This window comes from Lepisosteus platostomus, chromosome 11, assembly GCF_059453375.1.
Source record: "Lepisosteus platostomus isolate fLepPlt1 chromosome 11, fLepPlt1.hap1, whole genome shotgun sequence".
NCBI classification, from domain to species: domain Eukaryota; kingdom Metazoa; phylum Chordata; class Actinopteri; order Semionotiformes; family Lepisosteidae; genus Lepisosteus; species Lepisosteus platostomus.
This window is the reverse complement of record NC_142621.1, coordinates 19,691,349-19,708,840: the sequence shown is the minus strand read 5'-3', so window position 1 is coordinate 19,708,840 and position 17,492 is coordinate 19,691,349. Positions and strand designations below refer to the sequence as shown.

The 17,492-nt window shown below is 37.0% G+C and overlaps 1 protein-coding gene and 1 pseudogene across 2 annotated transcripts in view; both read left to right on the top strand.

Moving 5' to 3' along the window:
• The first annotated feature begins 2,522 nt into the window (after positions 1 to 2,522).
• Positions 2,523 to 17,492, top strand: part of LOC148652142 (cytochrome P450 2J6-like) — a 30,793-nt pseudogene continuing 15,823 nt past the window's right edge. The window contains exons 1-5 of the transcript XR_015925234.1: positions 2,523 to 2,816; positions 3,063 to 3,225; positions 3,530 to 3,679; positions 3,783 to 3,943; positions 4,267 to 4,438. The product of XR_015925234.1 is annotated as a cytochrome P450 2J6-like (transcript). The remainder of the gene's footprint in view (positions 2,817 to 3,062; positions 3,226 to 3,529; positions 3,680 to 3,782; positions 3,944 to 4,266; positions 4,439 to 17,492) is intronic.
• LOC148652143 (cytochrome P450 2J2-like) lies at positions 6,011 to 9,030 on the top strand. Its single transcript, XM_088598806.1, has 4 exons — positions 6,011 to 6,142; positions 6,870 to 7,057; positions 7,397 to 7,538; positions 8,094 to 9,030. The coding sequence occupies exons 1-4, from the start codon at positions 6,118 to 6,120 to the stop codon at positions 8,267 to 8,269; spliced, it is 531 nt and encodes a 176-aa protein (XP_088454932.1). The 5' UTR covers positions 6,011 to 6,117; the 3' UTR covers positions 8,270 to 9,030.

The window sequence follows — 17,492 nt, the reverse complement described above, 5'->3', positions numbered from 1 at the left end:
TCAGTGATTTCAATTGCACCATAGTCATCTATTAACACAGTCTTCTCTATTTCTGGTATTTTATTCCTGATACTCTGCATAGTATTTCTTTGGATTATCCTCCCTCCCCTTCTAATCCCTTAAAACACTTAATTTTTGTAGTTGTTTATAGCAAGCCAACTGGTAAAAACCTAATTTACTGTAGATGTAATGCACCTAAACAATTCTTGAATAGAATGGTTGACCTACAACAGAAAATATTCCTTTTGCTTAATTTTCTGCTGTGAAAAAGTCATGACTTGCTTTTACATCCTGTATGCTGTACTTTTGTCACTCACCATTTTTAATATTTTATACAGAACAATTCTATGGGGATATTCTATTGAAGATTGAGCCATTTTGTGGAATGTTGCGGGCACACAGGCCACCAGAAATCAGACACAGCCTGCATGTCACATTTTTCATGACAGCCCTTCTCTGATTTGGAACATATCAACCCCTTATCTTCCATCTCAGCCACTCAGGACAATTCCACTAATAACCAACACTAGTGCTTTCATATTCATTCATATATGCAGTTTTTTAACTGAGAAGTTTAACTCTTAATCAGTTTTCAGTGGAGAACTAACTCTAGGTGACCCATTTGCAATATTCGATAAAAATAATCCCTAATTTATTCAAGGCTTCTGGGTCTGTGGACAAAGCAGAGGTAATAACATATATATCATACATTGTATATCATATTTACAATAAGAGAAAGAGCATCTGTATTATCTCCAAGGGGCAATTTGTTAGCAATAATAATACTGCACACATAAAAAACATTCTAAGCTTCATTGTTTTAAGTTTAAACTGTTTTACTCACTACCTACTATATAAACTGAAACAATAACAAAAACACAAAAATCAACAACCATGCGAGAAAAGACTGCTGCTCCCAGTCTACCAGTTAATACTTATAGATATTTATCTATACTTTTTAGTATTAAAGGTGTTATTTGTCTGGTCTGTAGACAGGATTAAATGAGGTTAATGTTGAGGAATTTAAAAATCTCAAATTAGAATTAATTGAAATTCTAATTTAAAAAATCAGTTTGAAATAATACACATTTTCCAAAAAAGTTTAAGCTTCTTCATCTTTCGTGAAAACCAACGGATAGAAATAAACATTATCATACTGTAAACCTAAACTACAACACATCATGTTATTATATACTCATGTATAAAAACATGATGCGTGAGCAGGACTCTCTGTAGAAGAAAAACAGGAACAACTAAGCCTGGTGCTTAATTCAAAACACTTTTGAATCACCCTTGGTGCAAACAAAAAGAATCTTAGGTTTCTCTTTTTCTTTTCTAATTTCAAGGATGTGGCAGTGGTTCAATTTAGAGTATAAAGAAATACTGAGTGATAAAACCATAATTGTACAGCACAAAAGCATTTGGTTTGATCAGGGTTCTAATAGCAGCTGAGTGAGAGTTTATTTTAAACAAGGACAACTATTAAAATAAAGCAAAGGGTTTAACCTAAGTCAACTGAAAAAAGCGCACAAGTATTTACTTTGTTCTATTATCAGTGTGGTAAAGGCCAATATTCTCAGGATGAATATGTCTTTTAAAATGGAGAAATATAAGACAGAGTTAGAACAAGGTGAATTCAGTTTGATCACTGTTTTGTACAAAGCACTTTTCTTCTTGCAGCAAGATTTACTTAAAGATATACTGTAACTAGTTCAACTTACTCAGTGCTGGAAAAATGTGTCTTTATTAATTACAACTTGGAAACTTTTAACTTGCTAGTACTGTGAAAAGACAATTTTAGGGAAACATTTTAGCATTTGAACCACCTTGGTGACATTCAGCAATGGATCAATATCTGTTAACACTACTTTTTTCTGCTCTTTTCTTTTAAAATTTTCACCATGCTTGACTCTCAATGGTTTACATTACCTCGTCACCTGTGCTAAATCAATCTGGCTTTCACTTATGAAGTGATTTCGTGATTACGCAACCAGAGTCGTGGTGTGTATCATGATCTTCAGTAATTGATTAATTAATCAAAACGACTCCAGAAACATTTAATCATGTTCAAGTTCCATATATCATATTTTCTAAAAATGCACATGCATAAATCAGATTATGATTATTTGAATTAAAAAGTTATTTTAATGCTTGATACTAATTATGATCATATTGAACATAAAAAATGTAAAACTGGAGAATTTATTTCTGATTGTGCTGTAATGTGGTCATATATAACACGAGGCCATATGATTTTCTCCTTTCTTTTCAAATGACAAATTAAATGTTCACCTAAATATATTCTCAGCAGTATTTATTTGTTCTTCACACAAAAACATTTTTATAAAGGCAAAACCATATTTTTCCATAATGTGACACTTGAACTAATTTAACTATACACACAGCGTAATTTTACCCATTTAATTGTTTTACCTTTGGCAGAAAAAAAACAAGCCTGCCCAAAGCGGCTTATTATGTACAAAGTGCATATTTCTTCCTGTTCAAAGTTCATTGAACTGCAGTACAAAACAGTAATCCAACAGGGTTTCAGAAACGAAAATTAGATATTTGTTTTACACTACAAAGTTTTGTTACAAAGACCTGCTAAGCTCACAACTTTTAAGATGTCGTTGTATTCTTTTACTGAATGCCTGGATGCCCAAGGAATTCTGATTTTCCTCTTGCTATTTCTGCTGATAACCGACATTGTCAAGAACAAGAAACCCAAGAACTTCCCTCCTGGACCCTGGGGGCTACCCTTCGTGGGAAATGTCTTTAATATCGACTTTAAACAGCTCCATATTTCCATGGCAAAGGTCAGTGTTACCGCACTATTCTTATTTTAATCTTAATTACTCCTCCTGAGATTTATTGTGGTTCAAAATAACTTAAACCTAAGTCTCATGCTGAAAATACTTACATATTGTATTTATTATTTAATATAAAATTTTATTTAAAAAGTACATATGTTCTACAATAGAGTTTTATATTTTTTGATGTTGATACCTGTTCCTAAACCTAAAACAAAGTGGTGAAAATGCTGAATGTCATTTTTTCCAAAGCTGGCAGAAATCTATGGTAATGTTTATAGCCTGAGGCTTGGAAGAAATAAAGCTGTGTTTGTGACGGGCTATAAGATGGTGAAGGAGGCTCTGATCAATCAGGCAGAGACCTTTGCGGCTCGACCCCCAAGTCCAATAATGGAGAGACTTTACAGCAACTATGGTGATGATTTTTATTCCATATAATTAAAATCTTTAAATATGACATTGCTAAAGTCAACAGAGAATGACTATTTACATCTTATTTGAGCCAAGTGATTTTTTAACATTCTTAATATCTATTAACATTTCAGTTATATTCAATATACTATTGAAATGATTCATAATATGTATTTTCTAATACTTTAAATGGAATTTTAAAAAGTCAAATTAAAAATGATTTTTAAGTTACATTCTTTTTTTTTTCAGAGATACAGAATGTACAGAACCTTTATTTTTAGTGTCTTTTTTTTCTTCCCTGCCCACAGGTTTGATCTTTAGCAATGGATATCTGTGGAAGAAACAGAGAAGATTTGCTCTTTCCACCTTGCGGAACTTTGGGCTGGGTAGGAAGACTCTGGAGTCAGTGATTTCTGAGGAGAGTAGGTTTTTCCAGCAGGCTATAGAAGATGAGCAAGGTAATCACAGGAGCGCATGTCCTGAACACAGCTAATGAGTATACTGTACACTGCTCATTAGAAGCAGGGAACAGACTCAATTATGCTCTTGTTTTGCCATTAGGTAAACCTTTCAATCCCCACTTTCTTCTGAACAATGCTGTTTCAAACATCATCTGCTCCATGGTATTTGGACGCAGATTTGATTACAGTGACAATCGCTTCCAGAGGCTGCTGCACTTACTGTCAGAAACCATGCATTTGGAAGGAACGATATGGACACTGGTAGAGAATATTTTCTTACAATTCTCATATGCAGTTAAAACAAAAATAAACTATACACAACTATTTAGGATCACATCATCTTTAATAGTGATGATGATTGGTGGTGTGATGGTGATGACTTACAAAGGCATGATGCTCATTTAGAAATTTGTTCCATTATTGAGTGAATACTAGTTACATGAAAAATGTAATTATTTCTGCACGAGCACAACATTATTCCTCTCAGCTGTGTATCAGCCTGCTTCAATTTAAGAGAATATAAAACATATAAATTAGAAGAGTAATGGAGCTGAAATATCCTTAATCTCTCATTTTGGCTTTAGCTATATGAAGCTTTCCCTGTGATATTGAAGTATTTACCAGGACCACACAACAGGGTCTTTAAGAACTATGAAAAACTTGAAGCCTTTGTGGGGGAAGAAGTTGAGAGGCACAAGGAAGATTGGGACCCATCAGCACCCAGAGATTGACAGCTACTTAGCAGAGATACAAAAGGTAATTGTTTCAAAATCAAATCTGAGCATTCCGAGTTTCTGCATGGGCCACTGTTACAAACCCACAATTCCTACTAAGTGGCATCCTGGCATTTGCACCACCATCTTGAGTGTGTGGGAGTGTGTAGTCTGCAGGAAAGCACCCCAATGCACCATCACCACCCTTCACTGGACAGAAGTCCTGAGCCTTCTAAACTTAATAGTTCAAGACCTTTGATAGCTCATGTCCTTAACACAACTACAGAATAAAGCATTTTCAGTACCGAACAGACTAAATCATGCACTTGTAATTTTGTCCTCAGTTAAACCTTATAATACTGTTTCCAGCATTATCTGTACATCAATTCATGTTACACAATGAGGATAAGTTAGTAAAAGCTTTAGGGTTGAATAATTAAATCTATCCGATCAGAAGAGATAGTGCTAAATTTGTACACACTTTTTGGTATAGAAAACTAAGTTACTGCACTCAGAATGATTGGGTTGAGCTGATTATTGTAAAACTCCATTCTACTTTTACCTACAATATACTGTATCCACCTCACCTGGTATAAATATCTCTGAACAAAGCCCCGGTCTGTATTCAGTGTTTTGTGATGTCTGTATAACCTTAAGTAAGTGACAAGACCAAGGTACTATAAGGACAAGGTTATTGTTACAAATGGAGGGTTACGAAAATGGAGAATAAGCAGGAATTCACTGAGAGGACTCGTCAATAAGTAATAAAATAAATATTCATAACCCCAACTTGTTTATGATTTCTGACAGAATATACCCAAGCAGTTGGTATACTCAGAGGCACAGAATTCTGGCACAGCTTTGGTGAAAAGACTAAGAATGCAGACACACATGGTTAAATATTTATTAACAATGACAATACAAATACTACACTACACACAACATACAACACACAAGTTACTATATACTGTATACAGCATGTATAGACAAGGCATTCCGGAGACCTAATGTCCTAACCTCTCTGAAAACCCCAGACTGCTGCCAACTATATGACTCTAAAATAATGCCTACAGAGGCCAGAAAGCAAACAGAAGCAATACAATCTGCAGTTACTGTAAATCTCTCTCTCTCACTGCAAACCCAGATGCCAGTAAATGAATGGGAGACTATCTCCCTAAAGCAAGCTTTACATACCAAGGTTCCGATACTTAGCTCCAATCAAGATTTGTTTGGATGATCATGAAGCAGGGGCTCTCACCTGGTGTAAGCTTCAAGTTCCAACTCCTCCAGACTCCCCTCTGTCTTATAGTCTGATTTTCTTTCTCTTCTTTTTTACCTCCTCGTCTGATGGCATCAGGTGTGTTTCTGGACTGTTGATTGACACTTAATCATTTTACCCACAACTTAATTAAGGTAAAACAAGGCAAACCATGATGTGGTTTGATCACAGACTCTGGACCTCCTACATGTCAGCAAACAGCCCCTCTGCTTTGAAGCTATCTTAAATCTTAGAGACACTTCCTAGTCACCTATACCTGTAACAATATCAAAGGACAGAACCTAAAGTTATAAGGTGCAACAATTTGCTTATCTTCTCCCTGTCAGAATAAAGAGGATACTGAGGCAGGATTCCATGAGAAGAACCTGGTCTTGTGCACTTTGGACCTGTTTATAGCTGGAACTGTGACCACCTCTTCCTCTCTACACTGGGCTCTCCTCTACATGATCAAACATCCAGAGATACAGAGTTAGTAACTGCATGAAACTGAAGAAGTATTACTAAAATTATTTATAGACACTTTGGGTGAAATGTCAAAATGTAAAATGTATGATAAACCTAAGAAATATACAGGAAAAAAAAACAGCTCCATTATCCTTGTCTTCCAAATTCTACATTTTGACCCCCATTGCAATAAGAACATGTCCATGTAACATTTGATGACTGCTTATGGATTTTTTAACTGTTGAAGCTGCCTCCTGAAGATAACTGAGGTGTGTAACCCAGATCAGTTTGCTTTGTGCCAACATTTTTAAACATGTCCTGACCATGCCATATAATTCATGTAATTATTGGCACAGTAATTTCTGAAAACTATAGTTACTATTCTATGACAAATACCAAATAAATTATCTCCATTTTTTTGGGATAACACAGAATGTGCTGAATTTGTGGTGTCCTAGTTGAACACTTTCTTTTGTCACCAGCATTCATGTGAATGTAATGTGTATTGCAGAATATAGAATCAAAGTATCGAAAAAAACTTTTTAATATACTGTACTGTACATAGATTATATTCATCATGCAGAGTTTCTTTCTGGGGGCAGTACAATCAATTAAAAAGAATACATTCCAATTGTAATACACTGTTTTTAAACTACTGTACATCTGTGTTGTTTTTACCCTTCATTTGAGAGGCATAATAAGTGCTTTGTGATGAAGCATGTAATGCCATATCTTGCCTTGCCTCTCTCAGAGAAAGTCCAGGCTGAGATAGAGAGTGTGCTGGGACAGGGACGGCAGCCCTCCATGACAGACAAGCCCAACATGCCCTACACTGATGCTGTTATCCATGAAATCCAGAGGATAAGCAATATTGTTCCTCTGAATACACCAAGGATGACTACTAAAGATACAACACTGGGGGGACATTTTCTTCCAAAGGTAAATCTAAAAAATGTCAAACAGCTGAAATTTTGAATGCATGTTATTTTATAATGGACAGGAGCTGAAATAAATTAATTTCTCACTCATACGGCAAAAAGGTATTCGGAATGGAATCCTCAAGTGTTGACTTAGATCTAAATTATAAGCAAATCTAACCTGTATTTCTTTCAATCTTTATTTTAATATGAGTGTAAAAACATGATATTTCCGTACAATGTTCTTATAGTGTATACTGTTGATTTTAGCCTAGTGGTATAACTTTTAAAAAATTGTGTTTTATAAATCCCTTTTGAAGAGAATATGACAGCACTGCCAGTGGAAATGTTTATTTTGTAGGGTACACCAGTGATGACAAACCTGACCTCAGTGCTGTTTGACAAGACTGAATGGCAGACACCAGACTCCTTCAATCCCGGGCATTTCTTGGACTCTGAAGGGAAGTTTGTCAGACGAGAAGCTTTTCTTCCATTTTCAGCAGGTACAATTACAATCACAAATCAAGGTCATGCTTAATATTTTCATTTACTATACTTCTGCTACTAGTTACAAAAAACAAGTTAAAATATAGAAAAATAACATTAACACATGGGACATACTGTTCAGTATATTGATATAAGATGTAATGAATCTAACACTACTTATTGGAATAAGGAAAGAAAACATCTGACTCTTCACACTTAAACTCCATTATAATGTTAAGCTTTTAGTAACATTCCCATTTAGTTTTTTTTTCTCTGAAAAAAAAAATGTAAATACAATTATTTTTTCATGTTTTTATTTCTCCATTTTGGAGAATACATTCCTCTGCCACCTATTTCTGTCAAAGCAGTTTGCTGTATAGCATTCTGCAAGCCCCCTGTGGCTCACAGGAGTGTGATCACTGAATATAGGAGTGGTGTTTCTCCCACTGACATCCCTGTAGGGTGAGCCACAGAATCGCATGTGCCAGTAAAGTAAGACAAGGATAAAAAGGACAAGGAAGGAGGATGTGGTTTATAAACTAAAACTTTGTGATATCGCTCATTTCTTTCAGGAAAGAGGGTGTGTCTGGGAGAGCAGCTGGCCCGGATGGAGCTGTTCCTGTTCTTCACTTCCTTTTTGAAGAACTTCACATTCAAAGCCCCTGAAGGGGAAGAACCCAGTGTGGAATTTCAATTAGGGGGCATCCTAACTCCTCGGCCTTTCAAGATCTGTGCCATTCCACGCTGACATCCACATCAGTGTCTTAAATCTAAAGAACACTGGAGGGCAGGACATTTAGATTTTAGAGGACAATTTGACTGTAAAAGTAAAAGCCAGAACTTCAGAACTGTGCTTTTACATACAGTACATTCCATGTGAGATCCCAGTTTTGTAATTTAACAAACAGCATGCTAAAATGTGCTTAGAATTTTTCCAAGTTTTAAGCATACGGTGATTTACACAGCTTTCAGGAATGTGTCATTAAAGGCACCAAGATTTGTCCACACTGACTGTAGAGAAAGGATTGTTTTTGTGGATTTCCAAAATAGTGTTGCAAAAATAGTAGGCTTTTTCAGATTCAGATTCAGATTAATGACATGTCTGTAACATTGGAATTTTTAATGAATAGAATTTAGAACTTTTACAATCAAAATAGTTTCTTCTAACATAACAAGAAGAGAATAAACTTGATATTATGTAAACAAAGCAATTTTATACAGAAAGAATACCTACAGTATATGCTAAGACATGGTAATACAAATGTATTTTTGACTTTTGCCATCCTTTCATTAGACTCTCGACATGCAGCATTCTACCCTTAAAATGGGCACTTCTTGATACTTCATTCATGCATTGCTGACTTTAATCGTTAAAATAATAATCAGGCAAAATGTGATGATTCCTTAAATTTGAAACAAATTGTATTGCAGTTGTTTTATATTTCATACCACATTTTAATATTAATCTTGAGGACTGCTACTGTATTAAAAAATCACTCCTTTCTGGTTTTTAATGGTATTTATTGTACAGTAGTAAACATAACAAACAGTTTTACAACAAAATCCATTTTTGAAAATTCAGAACTAGTGCAAAAAATTGGGTTATGCCACCTTACCTCCCACATTGTTTATAACTTTACAAAATCATCAATCTAAGAAGTGTACAGCTTTACAGTAATAACATTCATAAGTTAATATTTATAAGTTTACAAATTTAAGCTGTTAAGTGCAGAGTACAAGTTTGAAAGATGGGGAGGTTACAGTTAAAATTAACTGTTAGTCACAGTGAAATCAATTCACAGTTTATAGTTTTTTATGTCTATATGATTAATGATAAAAAAACTTTAATTTCATCAAAGTGAAGTTCTTTAAGGAGTATAACCATTTGCCAGTTTCTCTTCTCTTGTTTTGCATATCATCACCCTGGATCCTGAAATGTCCAAACGTTCCAATTGCAAAGCCAGACTAATTCAGGAGTCCCCATCATTCAAAATGTACTCTTTAAAACAATCCCTAATCCTCCAAATTGTCTTGGAGCCAGTACAAGAGCCCTCCACTTCCAACAGAACCTTGTAGAATAGATCTAGGATGGATAGGCTCTGCTTTCTAAAATAAACTGTGCAAAATCTCTTTCGATTATTTTTACATTTAGTAACAAGTGAAAAATGTCACTAAATAATTTAACGTCTAGACTAAAAGACATAATTAAATTAAGAAACTACTTCCTTGAAGCATCTTCAGACAAAACAAGTATAGAAACAAAAACATCTGACGATAACATTTTAAAAAATATAAATCTTGATGAATGCTTAAAATGTTATATTCCTGCAGCTGGAAATTTCCCAGTTCCCAGTATCCTTTTTACATTTACATTTCTATGCTTTTCAGAATTTCATTTATATGGAACAGATCTATATTTTCCTATGGAACTATTATAAGTGGAGTGCTCTTGTACAGTATTTCTTTTTGAACATATTCTTAAGCAACTAATAGCACATAAAGCACCATAACTAAATATTATATCATCCATTAAAGCAATGCAAAGAGCTAAGCATTCTGTTTTTTTAAAGTGGATGAAAAGAGCAAAACAAATATTTTCTTTGCCATTTCACCTTGGGCAGAGGCCAGATTCTAAAAGAAAGAAGATTCATCCCTTGTGACTTGTAGAAGAATATCACTGATATTACAGAGAGAACAACCCCACACTTACTATCATACAATTTGTCCCACTGGTTGCCCCATTATTACAGTTCATTAATAATATAACTATCAGCTACAAAATTAGGCCCACCAACATACAGGCTTAAACTTGACAAACACTGAAAAAGTATATTGTCTCTACAATGTTTTGTATTTTTCCAATTTTAAAAGCATGGCTTTAACTAGAAACTCAATATTTATCTTGCACAACAAACTGATTAGATCATTTAGGTTTATTGTCTTCAGCCTGGGATGATTTTTCAGAAGTGTTCTGCACTGTACAGCAAGAAGAGAGCATGGTACAGTATTCTTAATCCACCTTCAGAGGAAATACTTTGTCATATAACAGAGACCCCCAATGCTCCACAGCATCATTGTCAACTGGAATTAAATAGAAAATTTCCCAAATTCTGAGTAACTAGCTTTTTAATTAATTTAGGTTTCTGGTCTACTTGAATTTGTGTTTAACCATTATGAAAGAAAATATTAACTTTGTCTAGTTCAGTTTTTCTGAGAATTTTTGTTATTTGATTTTGTTGGCCCTAACTCCACATATCTTCAAAAATGCGTGACATTTGAGAAAGAGACATTAACAGTACATAGTGTACATCAGCTGTTCTAACAAAGTTATGTCCACACATTCTGCCATACAATAAACTAAACGTGTCTGTTAAAAATTAATTTGACAGTGTATTCAAGGAAACCTGAAATAAATGCCAATTTATCCTACAATAGCTTTTGGAAGGAATTCACAAGAAAATAATCATTCAAAACCAATTACTAAGTTACATTTATTTCAGATTTCCAACAGAACACTATACTTTCACCTTAATTTTTATTAAATAATACAGTTTGCTAATAGATAGCAGTAGCATTTAGTCACCTTAGTTCACTTAACATTATGAATGAACAGTACATGACAGTTCACACTAGTCACAACAAAACAAAAGAGAAATGTATGCAATTTCAATGCTCTGCACATCTTAATGCACTCAATGTAACCATGGCAGCAAGCAAGAATGGTAACATTTACACAGCATAGCAATTTTGCTGATTAAACAGAGATTTAAAATGTTTTAAAAACAGGGATAATTTATCAGATTCTACAAAACACAAACCCAATGACCCAGTTCACTGCATTTTTTACTTTTCAATTAAAACTGTCTTAACTAAAATCTGGCTGTAAATTTATGGAATTAAATTATCACATGAAATAAAAATGGCAACATACTCAAAAACTACTAATGTAGGCAAAATACTTTTTAATGCCTACCTGGTACTTTCCTTCCCAAGTACCTTTAGCATACAACCTCAAACACCTAACTTTGGATAAGTGATAAGCATTATTGTACATAATAAAATGTTTAAATTCATAATAAGAGTAAACAAATAAATGAAAAATTAATAATTAACAGTAAAGGCATAATGTAATGCAATAACAGTATGGGCCTAAAAAGAAAGAAATAGGCACCATCTTTTTATAACAAATTCCATTTACTCTTAGTAAGAATGTAAATATATTATATTAATATATTTACATTTATTTACTTATACATAACTCAATTAAGAACAAATTTATTCAATAAAGATCATTTTTATTTTCCAGATATTTCAATATTCATACTTTATTAAAAGACAATTTTATTATTTAAAAAAATAATACATTTAAACTCTGAGGGTTTTCCAATCAGCTCTTGAATCAAAGTCTTGAAAAGAGAAACAATTTGGAATTAAGTTACTGCTGGAAGGTTTAGCTCTCTTGCGGGAGGCCTTGTTGGGTCGCAGAAGTTTAGACTTGCATTGCTTTTGAAAATAAAGTGTACTCAAATAACATTTACAAAGAAGAGCTCAAAGCAAAGTTTCCTTATAAGATCACAACACTGAACTGCGTGTCTACTATTCAAAAGGACTTCAGTAAAATGCAATCTGAAATTTGAGAACAACAAGGCTTTTTTTTTCTAGGAACAAACTACTACAATTATTGTGTCATGCTAGGAAGACATTTACAATCCGCAGACTGGCTTTAGAGGTAGTTAATATTATGCTTTAAAATACAAATATTTGTGGAATATTTTGACATTTTACAGGCGCTGCACCTTATAATCATAATCATTATTTAAAATGTACCAACAGTTATTTATGAAGTTCTTACAATAATGACCAGAAAAATACAGATTTAAAAGAGCAATAAAATCTGCTTAATCATTTCAGTGCATATGTTAATGATTGATATGTAGAATTGGTTAAACATTTGCTTTTACATTTGAAAGTAACTCTGAAGAATGTATTGAGGCCGGTAGGTTTCTCCCTGATTCTTCTACTACTCTCAAACCTGGATATGCACAGTATTTTATTTTACTATGCTCTGAATTGAATAACTATGAGTGAACAACTAAACCCTAGCAATTCTGGGATCAAATAAAATAATTGAGAATCAAAGAAGAATTGATAGAACTTCTCTTTTTAAAACAGAATAATGAAACAAATCATACTTTAAACTTCTGTGCTATTTCTAGAACAAAACTAAATGCAATGCAAAAAAAAACCACAAAGCACATTTTTATTTAAGAACAGGTATCCTCAAGATAAGTAGATACGTTTTAAAAAGTAATCCAATTGCATTTGAAACCATACACTGTTAACCAGCTGTGATTCCCCAATATACAAGAACAGTACGAAAGTCACAGATGAGACTCTTCAGCAACTCAACCAGCATTTACTGTAGTTGATGGCTTGCTGTTCAAAGATCGCATTCTGTTGCTCTTTATAGATCCCAAATATATATCTTTATAAATCTATTTTTAGAATCAGATTTCACAACATGCAACACAATAGTAATTGAAATCATGCAAGTAGTGTTCATTAAACATAAAACAATATGTCTGTAGCCATATATTACTATCAATATGGGGACGAACTTTAAAAAATCACCCCAAAAACTGTAGTTAAATCTTATTTCTGAGTTTTAATTCTTGGAGATTTCGAGAAACTCAAAACACATATAAGTATAAAACACAGCAGATGCAACAGAACAGGAAAAAAAAAACATTAAATTGACTTTGTGAAGGTGTATAACGAAATTATGCATTAAAAGCTTCAGTGAGAATTGAAGTCTTCAATTTAAGGAGGACAGGCTTTGCTTTTAGTGAGCACATGAGCCACACAATTCTGAAGATGTTGAAGATACAGTAGTACAGTAGTTATATAACACACAAAAGTAATTACTGAGAGATGACTTAGGGACATTTTCACAATGTAAATGACTATTTTAAAATCCTAATGGCACCTTTGAAATCTGAGAGAGTCCAAAATATGATTGAATCTATTACAATCGTATTGTATGTGGATTTCGGTGGAGTACAAAACAGTAATTTAACATAGAATCAAAGTCAAAAGGAAGTCCTTTCAAAAATGTCTGCTTGCCTGAGAAGCATGACCTAAAGTCTTGAAATCCTATGTACTTTACACATAATAAGCAGGTAATCACATTGTTCCAAATCTCCAAGTGCATGAAAAGTAATTTTTCATGTTTTTTAAAAAGGAAGAGGGCCCTGGTTTATTCTGAAACCTTGAAAAATTACATTTCAAGTGAATTGAAGAGTGTACTGTATAGTGTTACAGAAATACAAATAGAAAATGAAAAGTAAATTATTTACAGTAAATTATTTAGTAAATTTACAGTAAATTATACTGACAACTGCAAAATAAAACATCTAACACCTAGAATGCTTGAGATTTGGTTTAATTCCTTTTTAATGGTACATCTTAGAATCAGGTAGTTAAAAGTAAGCTTCCAATATTTCCCCAGAATTTACTGTATTAGTCGACAGGCCAAATACTAAATAAGACAAAATAAATAATGTTTGTGGATTGGCTAAATTGGCTGTATTTTTGGCTGTAAACTTTGCTAGTATTCTTTGTTTTTATTTTGCTGATCATAGAAATTAGAATAAAAATACTGATATCTGTAACGCTGCTCTGTAGAGGTGAAAAGGATCCGATGCAGATCCAGAAGTCGCAGGGAGGTAAGTAAACGTACCGAGCAAATCCAGGAGCTGAGTTGTAGTCCGAAGGCGAAGGTAAGTCGAGATCCGGTAAAGGCACTGGTGGCGAACAATCCAAAACGTGAGACAGAATCGTAGTCGAAAAGAGAGCTACAGGGTCAAATCCAAAACAGGCAATGATAGCAAACAATCCAAGGGGCGAGACGAGATCCGAAGTCCGAAGGCAAAAGGTGCAGGCAGAATTCCAGGAAGGCAAAAGAGGGGTAAGACGCTAGGCTGAGCAACAAGTAGAGAACTCAATACCGAGCAACGGGAATCAGGTACGAATGGTATAAATAACCCGGCGTGCCGCACGGTAGAGCAATTGCAGGTGTGTTAACTCGTGCGGCGGCGCTTGTTAGTAGTAATCCGCTGCTGGTGCTGATTGGCTCGCTTACGTGTTGATCTCCGCTGGCTGGTGGTCGTGACAGTACCCCCCCCTTCACGGGCGGCTCCCGACGCCCGAGACGGCCGATTAGGATAGTCCCTGTGAAAGTCACTGATTAGTGTAGGGTCCAAAATATCCTTCTCTGGAACCCAAGATCTCTCCTCGGCACCAAAACCCTCCCAGTCGACTAAATACTGAAGGGTACCGCGGTTCCATCTGGAGTCAATGATCTTGTGGACCGTATAAGCCGGGCGCCCCTGAATGCGACGAGGAGGTGGCGGGCAATGTTGGGGAGCCGCAAGGGGCGAGCGGTAAACAGGTTTCAGGAGGGAGACATGAAATGAGGGGTGGATTCTGAGGGTAGGGGGGAGAGCAAGGCGGAAGGTAACCGGGGTGATCCGGGAACGAATCCGGAAGGGACCAATATATCTAGGCCCAAGCTTTTTGGAAGGCTGATGTATAGGTAGGTTCCGTGTAGATAACCAAACAAACTGTCCTTTCCGAAAACGAGGGGCTGGTCTGCGGTGTCGGTTGGCGAATTTGGCGTGGTGCTGGGTTGACTTAATAAGAGCTGTCCTCGCCATTTTCCAGGTCCTTCGCAGTTTGGCAATATATTGTTGCACGGACGGCACTGCCGTGAGTGGAGGTGTGACAGGGATGAGAGTGGGCTGATAACCTAAAGAACAAAGGAAGGGAGAGAGACCTGTGGAGGAGGAGGTAAGAGAATTGTGGGCATATTCTGCCCAGGGAAGTAGTGATGACCAATCATCCTGTGAGCTGGAGGTGAAGGCTCTCAAAAAGGTCAGGAGGCTTTGATTGGTCCTTTCCACCTGACCATTGGCCTCAGGATGATAACCAGAAGTCAAACATACATGAGTCCCTAGAGTTTGACAGAAAGCCTTCCAAAAGGCTGAGATAAATTGAGGTCCCCTGTCCGAGACAACGTCATCAGGCAAACCATGTATCCTAAAGACCTGTTGTACAAACAAAGATGCCATTTCCTGGGCTGTGGGCAATGCTGGGAGAGGGACAAAATGGGCTGCTTTGGAAAAACGATCGGAGACCACCATGATTACCGTATGACCCTGACTGTTAGGAAGGTCCATAATGAAGTCAACAGCTATGTGGGACCAAGGGCGGTGTGGGATTGGAAGGGGGTGAAGGAGGCCAGCCTTCCTAGAGCGCGGAGTCTTGCTCCTGGCACAGACCGGGCAAGCCCGGACGTACTCTGCTGCATCAGATCGCATGGAAGGCCACCAAAAGTCCCTGGTGAGGAGGTCCAGAGTGCGTCTGCATCCCGGGTGGCCGGCGAACCGGGAATCATGTCCCCACTGCAAAACCGCAGAACGTAAGTTGTTTGGGACGAAAAGCTTATCCGGGGGGCAGCACAGAGGAACTGTAGTTCCGTTGAGGTCACGCCTGACCTGATCTTCAATGGAGCAATGAATCGCTGCCACGATTCTGTTAGGAGAGATGATTGGTTCAGGTGTGTCGTCCAGGTCTGGGGGGTCATGGAGCCGAGAGAGTGCATCAGCCCTCCCATTCTTGGAGCCAGGAGTGTAAGTGATAACAAAATTGAAACGAGAAAAGAAAAGTGACCAACGGGCCTGACGCGAGTTGAGGCGCTTGGCAGATTGAATATAGGACAGGTTCTTATGGTCCGTGATAATGACAAAGGGGTGCTGAGCCCCCTCCAGCCAGTGTCTCCATTCCTCGAGGGCCAGCTTGATAGCTAGGAGTTCCCGATTGCCCACATCATAGTTAACCTCAGCAGGAGAGAGCTTCTTGGAAAAGAAAGCACATGGATGAGGGAGGCGATCCTCTTCGAGGCGCTGGGAGAGGACTGCACCAACCCCATGGGCAGAGGCGTCAACTTCAACAATGAAAGGCCGGGAGGGATCCGGATGCCGTAGGAGAGGAGCGGAGCTGAAGAGACGTTTCAAGCGCAGGAATGCCTGGTTAGCCTCCGGATTCCATTTACCCCGACTAGGACGGTTGCGGGTCAGAGCCGTAATGGGCGCCACAACGGAGCTAAAGTTCCGGATGAATCGCCTGTAGAAGTTGGTAAAACCTAGAAAGCGTTGGATTTGCTTCAAATTACGTGGCACAGGCCAATCATTGATAGCTGCCACCTTGGCTGAGTCCATCTCGACTCCAAGAGGAGAAATAATGTAGCCCAGAAAGTGAATCTTAGAAGCATGAAAAAAGCATTTCTCAAGCTTGGCGTAGAGCTGGTTGTCGATGAGTCTGGACAAGACCTCCTGGACGTGATGGACATGTTCCTGAGGGTCGGTGGAAAAAATGAGGATGTCATCCAAGTATACCAAGACAAATTTTCCAATAATGTCCCTAAAGATGTCATTTATGAAGGATTGGAAGACTGCCGGGGCATTAGCGAGTCCAAAAGGCATCACCTGATATTCATAGTGGCCGTGCGTGGTCATAAAGGCCGTCTTCCACTCATCCCCTTCACGGATCCTGATTAAATTATAAGCCCCCCGTAGATCTAGTTTTGAGAAAATGGAGGCTCCACGTAGGGACTCCAGAGCGGCTGGGATTAAAGGCAAGGGGTAGGGATGTTTGACTGTAATGGAGTTCAGGCCTCTGTAATCAATACACGGCCTCAAGGAGCCGTCCTTCTTCCCTATGAAGAAGAACCCAGCACAGGCTGGGGACGAGGAGGGACGAATAAAACCAGAATTCAGGGCCTCCTTGACATAATCCTGCAGGGCTTCATTCTCTGTCTGAGTGAGCGGGTAGATCCGTCCTTTGGGTGGGAGTGCTCCTGGAAGCAAATCTATTGCACAGTCATAGGTGCGGTGAGGGGGGAGCGATAGAGC